The sequence below is a fragment of the Akebia trifoliata genome, chromosome 2 (genome assembly GCF_017979445.1).
Source record: "Akebia trifoliata isolate Shusen 1 chromosome 2, ASM1797944v1, whole genome shotgun sequence".
Taxonomy (NCBI): domain Eukaryota; kingdom Viridiplantae; phylum Streptophyta; class Magnoliopsida; order Ranunculales; family Lardizabalaceae; genus Akebia; species Akebia trifoliata.
In genome coordinates, this window is record NC_141376.1 from 18,187,474 (window position 1) to 18,199,853 (window position 12,380).

The 12,380-nt window shown below is 33.9% G+C and overlaps 1 protein-coding gene across 2 annotated transcripts; it reads right to left on the reverse strand.

Annotated features, from left to right (window-relative positions):
* Nucleotides 1-2,865: 2,865 nt before the first annotated feature.
* PAD4 (alpha/beta-Hydrolases superfamily protein) lies at nucleotides 2,866-10,071 on the reverse strand. 2 transcript variants are annotated; one of them, XM_086431935.1, is made up of 4 exons: nucleotides 9,920-10,071; nucleotides 9,429-9,753; nucleotides 4,596-5,312; nucleotides 2,866-4,030 (listed from the first exon to the last, which is right to left on the reverse strand). In XM_086431935.1, exons 1-4 carry the CDS (start codon nucleotides 9,937-9,939, stop codon nucleotides 3,254-3,256), a joined length of 1,839 nt encoding a protein of 612 aa, XP_086288061.1. In that variant the 5' UTR covers nucleotides 9,940-10,071; the 3' UTR covers nucleotides 2,866-3,253. The 2 variants fall into 2 exon arrangements, with proteins under 2 accessions (XP_086288061.1, XP_086288062.1); XM_086431936.1 differs by having other exon boundaries at nucleotides 3,807-4,030; nucleotides 4,610-5,312.
* Between the last annotated feature and the right edge of the window lie 2,309 nt (nucleotides 10,072-12,380).

Below are 12,380 nucleotides of genomic sequence, written 5' to 3' on the forward strand. Positions count from 1 at the left end.
AATATTCAACACCTGAGAAGACTTACTGTGCACTAGTCTGGGCATCTCAACGACTAAGTCACTATTTGCTTAGTTACTCAACTATGCTCATCGCCAAGATGGACCCCCTGAAGTACCTTTTCGAGAAACTGGCGTTAACAGGTCGTACAGTGAATTGGCAATTACTATTATCTGAGTTTGACATCACCTATGTCACTCAGAAAGCCATCAAAGGGCAAATCATCGCCGATTACCTAGCCGAGCACCCATTTCCGAATTACGAGCCATTAAAAACAAACTTCCCCGATGAAGCCATACTATTCGTCGAGATTGAAGACAATGATGACAAATCAGGCTGGAAAATATACTTCGACGGAGCAGCTAATTAGAAAAGAAACGAAATAAGGGCAGTCTTAATAAGACAATCTACCATATTGATATCCTTCACACACATCTACCATATTGATATAGGAGCAGTCTTGATAAGACAATCTACCATATTGTTTTCCATAAGACAATGTACCATATTGATATCCTTCACACACATCTCCATAACCAAATGAAGTTAATTTGGGCAATCCATTCACCAAAAATTTCAACACCATGACTTTTAATTTATCCATGCTAAGGTGATCCAATGTAGCATGCCAGATTGATGCCCTATCATTTGAACTCATACTATTAACATAAGAGGTAGTCGAAGATAAAACAAATAAATCTTTAACTCTTATACCTATATGAACGACATCCGCCTTCAATTTTGAAATATTCCGAAGGAATTTCACATCTTTGGAATCGAACAACACATAATGTCCCGAATCCACTGCATTAGCAATGGAGAAGAGGATTTTTTTTTTCATGCCTGGTACTTGAAAAACACTATTGAGTGTGATGTGATTAGCTCCATCGCATTTGATGGTAACAACTCCTTTTTTTTCAACAGGGTAAACAGAGTTGTCTGTCGTGATAATAATGTCATTGCTATTGTAGTTGTGGGAACTTGAGAACTTAGACTTGTCACCAGTGAGATGATGCCCACAACTGGAATCAATGATCCAATCGTTCTTAAAATTAATTGATGTCAAAGCATCAATTGAATTGGCATTTGCTATGAAGCATTTTCCTCACTCATCCAGGTATAGCTTCCTTCTTAGTTACATTTCCTTCTTTCAATTTTACACGACAATTCTTCCTTATATGCCCAAGTTTACCACAACGGTAACACTTGACACCTTTTTGATTTCCATTATTTTTGTAGGATGATTCTCCATCATTATGCTTGAAAGAAGCATCACTATTCCATTATTTTGGAACCTCTACCTTTGTCCTTGCCCTTATAATAATTTTTTTGTTGCTTGAAAATAAAGCATCTCCATCATTCCTCGTAATTGAGCATTCGGCCATTTGACGAGCTAAAGACTCTTGAGAAGTAAGAAGTTATCGAGCTCCATAATTGACTCCACCTTGGCATTAGTCTTTCGCCATTTTTTCAAATTATCAACATTTTCTGGAGTATCTTGTGGAGCCACCGTGTTATCTCCACCAACAACCACTCATAAGTCTTTGCCAAGAAGATAAGACTCCATGCATGATCTCCATATCTTATAGTTAGATTGAATAAGCAACTCAATACCAAAGCCATTGAATTTTCCAACCATATCTATCTTCAAGAGAAATTGATCTTCTTCACCAAAAGAGTCAAGATGATATCAATACCACCATTGTGGCTCTGATATCATATGGAGAAAGACTGAATCCAAAATTTTCAAAATTCCGCTTTTCAAATAGTGTAGAAACATACTAGTCCAAGACTCACAACCAAGACAAAGAAGAAGAACAATTAAAGATGATCAAAAGAGAATTACTAAATTAATTCAAAAGGAAACTTTACAAGTTGGAAATGGGACCTCCACTTATACAAAATATGGAATTTGGAGTGTTAATGGTTATCTTACTTACTTTCTCTCTTTTCAAGGACTTGGTTGTGAATGAGACTTCCTACATGTATATATAGGTGGTGGTGGAAGTTTCTAGTATGTTAGATTGCTTGTTCAAGAAGTTTCAAGGGATTTTCTAAAGGGTTCAAGATGGAAAACGAAAATACATTAAGACTTAAGATTGGTTGCAGGGGAAAATGGAGGTAATTGATGGAAATGGGGTTCATCAATATGGGAAAAGGTGATGATGTAGAAAAGAGAGAGAAAGTGACATGTGTCAACCACACATGTGAAATGAGGCCCATACAAAATTACATAAATACCCTCACTACAACCCTTAATAAAATAATACTTCTAGAAAATTAACTTTAAAATTTAACATTTCTTTCTAACAATGATTACTCTTTGCTACTTCCCTAAGCTTATTTAATTTGTGTACAAAATGCCAAAGAAGGATGAACTTGATCACAAATTTTTTTACCTTTTTATTTTGGGAATTTGAGGGTCTCATCATTGCCACCCTATGGAATTTTGGTTCAAATTTATCTGAAGTTGAGTGCTTCGAAACTTACTGTATAATAATTGTCACTATGATTATCTTCTTTTTAATGTTCATATTGATTTGAATTTTAGAGCAGCAGCTGGTCTGTGGAAACCGATCAATTGGGAGGGCTTCTTGTTGACATGCATCTCTTTTAATTTGTAAAGTAGTTAAGAGCCATGGAGGTGTCCCAGATAATCAAAATTATATTTGAATTAAAAAGGTGACATTGCATAAATTGGATCTGTACTTATATATATATAATCTCAAAATCATAATTAGATTAGATGGTTATTTATGATTTTTCTTTCTTGCTTATGTAGGTATTTTAATTTCTTGTTAGAAACTCATGTGTGGTCGGATAGATTCTAATGTAATTCATGTTTGAAATTCATTAATAGATATCTTGAACTCCAACATTAGGACTCAAAATATGAGGCACACTAGATTATTAAAAAGAGAAATTTCACAAAAAATGGTGATCCAAAGAATTCTGGTCGAGCTACTAGTCTGGTCTTGTGGGCTTGATTCGTTATCCATAAGTGATATTTTCCTAACAGAGTCACGATGATCGCCTCCACATACCCCCATCAAAAGTGGGTCCCAATAGACCCAATGAATCCACCATGAAGAACCATAAGATAAAACAGTAATTACACATAAACTAAATAGTTGGCATCATAATACGAGGAATCAATGCTACCAATGACCTTCATATGCTAAACTACATGAAGCATTTCGTTGTGTTAGCTTCTCAATGTTCTGAAGTGAGCTAAGGAGCTACTTCACCACCCTTCTAACCAGGAAATGTGCGAGGGATTTGCATCAATTGTGATTTCAACTCCATCCATTCTTCCTCCCACAATTTATAGCTAGATTTCTTCGCTACAACATCCCTAGAAACTTCTTTATTTTCAACCAATCGTCTAGCATACAATTCAAACTTGTTGATGTTCTCCCAAAGTTGAGTTAACTTCCGAGGATCGTTTTCGTTTCTAGCATTGTTTACCCACTCACGTGCCTCTTCAACCCTTGCCCAAAAGCACGAGTCTTGTGTCAACCCTGCAAACTTGCTCCTCTTGTTATTATCTTCATTGGTAACCTTTCTATTGTGCCACCACCTATCAAATACTTCATATCTCCTTTCCCTCCCATGAGTTAAATAATGACCTTTAGTCCTATGTATTCCAGATCGATAATATTCAGCGATGTCTAAAGGTTCGACAAGGAGTTTGTAGAATTGAGATGCATTGACAAACTTGTCTCGCTTGTGAAAGTCATGGGGAAGTTGATTAGTTTCCAACATAGATAATAAATCATCCCAAAAGTTAGCGAGCTTAACCCGATTCATGTTGATTCTAAAGTCTCTCTTATCTCCCCTCAGTTTGAAGGAGTCGTAGTAACCCATTTGGTCGTCAGAGTCTTCACAACAAGTCTTGTACCACTCGATTTGGGCTCGGTAAGGTGTTATTTTGGATAGACGGACTGCGAGGTTAGCACTATTCAGGTTTGGTGTACGACCCATTTGTCTTGCCTTCATTAAGCACTCTCTTGCCTGCCTTGCTACCAAGTCCTGTAAGTTGATGCAAATCGAAATGATTCAACAACAGAAGCTTTTGTTTGTATTCATATTACAAAGTATATTTAAATAGAAAGCTATATATATAGCTTGTTTACCCATGCTTACTATAAATAATAATTAATGATTATAGCTTGACCGTAGTAGAGATGAGGATGTTGAGATGGATGAGTGGAAAGACTATGAAAGGTAAGTACTTGCAAATTCTTGTCGTAAGAGAAATTGAGGTTCGTAAAGAGAATGAATTAAGAAGATAGATCTAAAAGAACATGAATTGAGGTCGTAAGAGCAGATATGATATGACCACACTTGCAATAACAGAATACATGACTTTAGAACTCACAAATGCATGGTATCTGCAGCAAATGATCTATGACTCTAACCAGGACTAGTTTCTTTTAGTAGAGAAGAAGATTCACAATGGGCATCTGCACACATGGTATGTAAAACTCAACAGGACTAGTTCCTTTTGGTAGAAGAAAAAAGAAAATTCACAATGTGTTATATCTGCATCAAATGGTATATGACTCTCACCAAAGATCCAAGTGAAGATTAATACCTGACATTCCATACCCGATGCCTCCAATGCCATGGAGATACCAACTTCATAGCTTGACTCAGGCACTGGTAATCCTTTTGGGGTAAAGCTTCTCCTCCTCAAAAATTGTAGGGACACTCTCATTACAAGTTCTTCATACCTTATATGATCATCGATGCTAGAATTTGCCGAACTATCCGTAAACATCAAGTATAGAATTTGAATAACAGAACTTACATTCTCAACACAAATTGTTCCTTCTTTGGAACAAAACATATAACTTCCAAATGGCTTATACGGACTCCTCCTCGTCAATTCATCTTGTGCTGCCACCATATGAACCAATACATAATGATGTAATTTACTCTTATCTTCTTCTGATAATTGTGTCGCTAAGTATCCGGATTGTGGAGATGTCATCAATAAGAGCCAATGTTTTAGTAGACAGTTTAGTTGTGGGATAATGGGAGGAAGAGGAGCGAAGAGTAGCCTTGGAACGATATCGTGTTTCGAGACTAAGTGGCAGAAATTACTTCCCCATCTTTCTCTGAGAATTGTTTTTGAGAGAGACTGATTGCCAAGTAATGGAGAACCAAAGGTGATGCAAAGGATTGAGCGAGGTGGAGAGAGGGATTGTGAGTGAGATAACAACCAAAGAGCTGCTAGAGAAGCTGTTGTTCCTCCTATGGAATGGCCTGTTACTATAATTGACTTACTTTTCTCCATGATTGCCATCATCTACACATACAAATAGCCAAATCATCAGTGTTTTACAACCAATCTTTAACTAACTAACTAACTACTGGGTGGGCCCTTGCACCAATTGGAAAAAATCCTAACCATCCATCAAAATAGAGTTTCTATAAAGTGCTTTAAAAACCAGTGCTCCGACTGAGTTCTATCGAATTTTATAATAAATTTGGTTTATCTAATAAACTGTTGATATTTTTAAGTACTACACTTTCATGAATATAAATCAGATAAATTTTCCATTTTAACTTACTGTTCATTTTAATTCCCAAACAAACTTGAAGAGCGAGATCGCATATTTTTCAAAGTGACTATCTCATTGATATAAAGTAATGAGATCACGGATTTTGTTTTTTTTTCTTTCAAAGTGACAATGTCGCTGATAATAATAAATGACAATCTCGCTACTTTAAACCAACCAGATTGTCACTTTGAAAAACCTGTGATCTGATTTTTTGTGTTTTGGTAATTAAAACATGTAGTGAGCCTGAATTGGAATTTTGTCATATTCAGCTCTATGAATTAATAAAATAAAAAAAAAAAAGGTAATTTAAGTTTTCTTTTTTATATATATATACATAATTATAAACCGGTCCAACCAAATTGAGCCAAGGTCCAATATTAGTCAAACCAATTTGACATATTCTTGGTTTGATCATCTATTTGATTTTCAAAACATTATTTCTAAAAGCCTTACCGGGCCAACCTGGTAGGGTCTGAGCCATTAACACCCATGGCTATGGGGTTCAGGATAACTCGCCCGAATCCAACATGGTTTTGTGCCAAGGTCTTCATTTTCTCAAGTACTAGGTTTAACTTTAACCCTGGTCAAGGATAGGATTAATCCAAGATTGACTGCAACTTAATAATTAATTCAAAACCACCAAACTTTCAAACAAACCACAGTAGAAGTGGGGCCAAATGATTCATATCTTGGACCAGATCACGAGTCAACAGTCAACCTTTTGACGAGTATAAATCTTATACACTTGGGAGTTGGCTAATGACCCTACTCCCACTCCTCTTTTCTTTCGTAGTCATAGATCAATAATAACCCAACAGAGAGTCTATGACCCGACCCACACTTGAGACCTAGAAATTTATAGCTATCTAAGAGCACAGGATCATACATTAAAGTCAAAGTCATGCCTATTAACGCGTGAGTAGGGTTCCTCTATTCCTAGTGTTTGACTGTTGACTTAACATTAACCACTAATTCTTTTTTTAATTTGTTGCCACGTGGTACATTATGCTAACTTGCTGTTACACGGAAAATATATTACCACTTTAATGAGGGGGGTACTGATTATATTCCAACATAATAAATCATGATTATTTTTAATAATTTTTTTTTAAAGTGATAAATTGCAACTACTAGTGGGTGGGAATGCAATTATTCCATCCCCAATTAAAAATTTCAAGAGAGATAAAAAGAGAACACCACTAGAACAAATGACACTTCACTACGATTGTTAATGGATTAGGTCTGGATCATCAATCGATTAAGGATCGGATTTGACACATAATTGATCCAATGAGTATCAGGTCGTCGGACACTTGTTGGGTCGGTCTAGACCAATGAACAAAATCTAATTAAACTTTATATATTTAAACAAAATATATAACATAATTTATATATTTTCTTAGATTTTACCCCGGATCAAGTTTTTATCGAATCAGAACATGGTTTATCCAAAACTAATTCGATAAGATATCAAATTGGAATCTTGACGGATTAGACAGGCTTGAAATCCAAACCCCAAGTTATTATATTAGAATGGATTGGATTGGATTGGATTTGAGACCTAATAAGATCCATGGCACTCCTACCCTCCACAACCTCCCTCTTAAAAAATGTTTTGAGAAAATACCTTTTAAGGTTTTGATGAAAATTAGAGATACCTCCTTATGTTATCATCAAATTAATGACATCCCTTGACTTGAGTCTTGCATAAGATACTAACATTAAATGACTAATAATAACGGATATAAAAAAATCTTCAATTTTTTTTTTTCATTAACAAAACCCAACCCATTGTTTTCTACCTCTCTAAGACAATATTTTTTAAACCTATTCCGAACCTCTTTAAGGATGCTTTAATCCCATCATCTTTAACCCCTTCACATATATATATACCCCTGATTTTCCATCCCAAAAATCTATCGTCTTCATCACAGATTCAACCTTAGAAGTAGAGACATGGTTCTTTAGAACCAAACATTAAAAGTGAGGTCTTTTCAGTCATTTTACGTTAGTCTCTCATGGATAATCTAAGTCAAACACAATAGTATCCCTAATTTCCACCAAAACCTAGAGGATTCTTCAAGGTATCCTCTAATCTTAAATATATGGTGTGGTTATATATAACTTTGAGGTGAAAATAAATAATAATAATAATAATAAAAAAGTGTCCATTATCAAACAGCAGGTCAACTGAAAAAAATAAAATAAGTTGAAGGCCGGCATCTTTTACAAAACGTGATTTCCTATATTTCTCTGTTGAAATGATGTGTTGGATAATCCTAACTAATTACCCCTTTAGTTTCAAACCGATGACATGCCCTTTGACCTAAGTCTTTCTCATAAATGACCTAAATACCCCCTATAAAACTATCTCTTCAAACCGGGATCATTCATCAGAACGAAAATGGTATTATCGAGCAAAAGATCATCACAACCTAATGTATATATAAGTTCATTGCGATGTCATACAGCACAGCAAAAAATTTCTGGCCGAAAGGGAATTATCACTTAGGTTCGAATTAAAAAATTATTTATTAAAATATTGAATTATATTTATATATTGTTGTGTTAATTATAATATATATTTTATAAACTCGATTCTTTTAAGGATTTTCAATTTTTTATTATTATTTATTAACACGGCTAGTGGTTTTCAATGTTTATTGAGTAAACAATTCAACCCTTACTAATTAACTCAAAAATCAACCCCTTCCGAGTTTGTTTATTGAGCCACCTCAAAATTCAATCTCACCCACCAACGCGGCCAAATTCAGAAACACTGTTGAAGTTCTAAAAATATGGAACATGGTTTTAAAACTTGGTACAAGTTGACTCAACTCAACCGTGTCATCTTATCTTGGAGTTGAATCATTAATAGTATTTCTAAATTATTATTAACATATTTATATATATATTTTTAATAACATTAATCATTTAACTTGGAAAAAAATTAATAATTTTGCATTAAAAACACAAAATTAAATCATGATAGACTCCACAAAATTTCCCTTCTTTTCTTAAAATAAGTGAGTGTGTTACTTAGTGGGTGAAGACGGGTTTTGAACTCAGATTATGGTATCATCATCACTCATAGTTACTAACCTACCTATCCAGTAAACTAGCACTTTTGAGGTTTCAATAACGTGTCAATGTATTTTTAAAACATCAGATTGAGTCATCTCGGTCATGGGCAAGTTAATGTGATTGAACAAAGATTCATACTTATTGTCTCCCACAATCACCTCCAAAATTGGATTGACTTGCCAAAGTCATTTAGAGAAACAAATTTGAAAATCATCCTATGCAAACAATCTACCAAAAAACATGGTGAGAGTCATGGTTTCAAATTAATTGCGTAAGAGATAAGAGTTATCTAGATATCGTTTAAAAGAATGAAACGGATATTCATTGTAAAATTGTCTCATACATTGTTTCATTTAATAATCGAGATGAATCGAATGGACTAGTAAAAAAAACTCAACATGGTCAATTTGGATTTTTTTATTATTATTAGAATAATTATAACATATATATATATATAACTCAACCTCATAGAATAACTCAAAAACTCACAGACGTGACAGGCGCAAAGAATTATAGATTTTTGTCGGGATACACAATTGCACATGTTTATGAGAATGTGCAGTTGTGTATCCCAAGGCAAAAGATCACATCTGTGAGAATTTTAGTTATCGTGTCAGGTTGAGTTAAAAAATCACAAGATTAAATAAAAATAATTTGAATTGTGAAACCATGGAGATCATTGAGAGTGCTACCATCTTTAAATCAATATATAAATATATATAATAAAAAGGAAAAAAGGAAAAAAAGAAAAAAAGAATAATAATTAATAATTGGACCTGATTTTGGAAGTCGGGGGTGTTGCAGATAGAGAGAAAGAGTTTTTGAAAACCTGCATGAACCATAGGGGGCTCTTCGTCTTCCTTCTCTCCACGTAACGAAGGAAATAGACCATTGTGAATTTCCACCAAATTACTTTCGTACGGATTGAAACCCACGACTGTTTGAGAGAAAGCAACATAACCCACATCCCCAATTTGATCCACCACAAAATTCTTCCCATAATGGACCACCCTATCATACGCCAATCTGCAAAACCTCCACGATTCTGACAACAATGGAGTCGAACCCATAAACTCTGCCAACATCTCACTCGTCTCAAACCTGCACCACCACCCATTACATGTTTCATTATATATTTATATCTATATCTATATTGTATTTCTCTCTCTCTCTCTCTCTCTTTGGAAATAAAATTTGATTTTTTTTTCTTCAAAAAAAATAATAAAAAAAAAAGCTTTAATAGAAAGAAAGAGAGAAAGAAACTCACGGTGAAGCTTCGGCTTCCATTGATTCTTGCTTAGTCTTGTTCTTGTTCTTGTTTTTAATTTCTTCTTCTTTCGCTCTTGGGCTGGAATTTAATTCAGGATTTCGAACTTTAGAGAAGCAAAAAACGTGTTAAAGGGTCTCGGTGATGTAACATGGACCCCTCCATTTTAGGGGTCTTTGTTTTTTTATATATAATATATATGCGTTTAGTTTAAGAGTCATGAATACGCGTATATAAACCGGGTCGAACCGGTGGAGCCAACCGGATTTTACTAATAAAATCTGTTTGATTAGTGAACCTCCCATTTTTGTGAACATTATCTTTTTATCAATATAACTGAAGATAATTCAGAATATATATATATATATATATATATTTCTAAAGTTTTTTTTTTTTTTTTTAAATTAATATAATTAAGTCGATACAACATATTGAATTAGGGTCTGATCATGGCTAGATCAATTTAATAAGTTTTATTCAATCACCATTTCGATTTTTAAAACCTTAGGTTAATGATAAGAGGGAGACTGATTTCTCTTGCGTACCCGAGTTAGCTAGGTATGTTGATGAGTTGGATCAAATCCCTGAAATTTCTTAAAGAATGATTGGATAATTTAGGATTTAAATCAATGATTTGGGATTTGAGGATGTAGTGATTCAATTATGAATCAACCATATCCAATTTTGATAAAACTTGATCCCATAACATTGAAAAGCATAAATTACTAGTAAATAAACACGAAATCCCAACCATTAAAATATAAAACCCAACAGTTGTCATACTGGTTAACTATCCCTAAGAGTCGATAAATGATTACCCATGGAAAATGAAAGTGGGAAAATGATTTTCAATAAAAAGTATAATTTTCAAGGGTTTCATTATATGTAGTTCGTGAAACATGAATTCCCACCCAATGCAACTTTCTCCTTGGAAGGAATAATATTTTCTTCTTGGAAGGAAAAATATTTCTCCTTGCAAAGGAAAATATTTTCCCAATTGATCACGTAGGAAAAAGATTTCCACTTCCTAACGTTTTTCTTTCTGAACTCCCCCCACCAAAAGCTAAAAAAGCATCTCTATTATTTTTTCCCGAGGAATTTATTTTTTAAAGGAATTCAATTTCATACTATTTCCCCCAAGGATTGAATATTTTGTTATTCAGTTTTCCTCTAATTATAGAAATCCTAAGATAAAATATCTACTAGGATTTTGAGTTTTACCTCTTGTAATTTTTATTTTTTTGGCCAATATATGAATCCCATTATATATATATAGGACATATGAAAAAACATATGTAAAAATAATGTAACATTAATAAATTTTCAAAATATGGGTTAGAAGTTTCGGATTGAGCTGATTTTTTGTGAGGATAATCTCTATGATGGCAAGATCATAAAAAAAAAAAAAAAAAAAAAAAAAAAAATCAGTCCAATCCGAAACTTCTAACCCTATCAAAAGTGATTTAGAATGTGGACTGTCGATTTTTTATCAATTTTTGTCAATAATTTGTAAATCACTTCTGATGGATTTAGAAGTTTCAAATTGAACTGATTTTTGTGAGGATGATCTTCTCATCATAGTGACCATCCTCGCAAAAAATCAGATCAATCCAAAACCTCTAACCCATATTTTGAAAAACCATTGTTTTTACATATGTCCCTTGAACCGCCTCCTATATATATATTGTTAGGTTTTTAGGGAGTGTACCTTTTAGTCGTAGTGGAGATCCAAACCTAGAGTAGTGTCATGTTGAGTTAATCACTAGAGATCAAAAATCCAAATATTCGTTACGTCGACGCTTCTAGAGCAGTTACGATTCTTTTCACACCTTATACCCTAGGGTCTTCAATAGAAATCCAGAAAACTATCAACTTAGAAAGAAGAAGAAAATAGAGAGAAAATCTTCCTTTTGTTGTTATTTTCACGTCCTTTATCCATATCTATTATAGAGATAAAAATAGGAAAAGAGGTTGCAGTCTCCTTAAACAATAGGGACTCAATCTTATTAGGACTCTGACTCTAAGAGGAGTCTTAGTAGATGACAAAAATGGGTTAGGTCCACATGGACACCTAAAAAACAAATATCTCCCACTCAACTATGGTGGGACTCAACAATCATCTCCTCATATCAAGTTATGCATGTATTTTCTTCAAACAAGGGAATAAGGTGTGCGATCAATGGGAGTTTGACTTCTAGAGAGAGCATTATGCTAAGTTTTTATCTAACTGATAAAATACATCTCATCTCCTATAACTCACATATGCCCCAGACTTATTTGGCCACATCAGATTGAGTATTTTCCAAACCCTTATAAGCCTAAACTCATAACAATGTTTAACTATGTACACAATGCACGAGCTTTCTTTCCAAAAATAAAATAATTTGTAAATCTATGCATTTAGTTGAATATGCAATAGTATAAAAAAATCTTTTGAAAATAGAAATATTAGTGCCAGCAC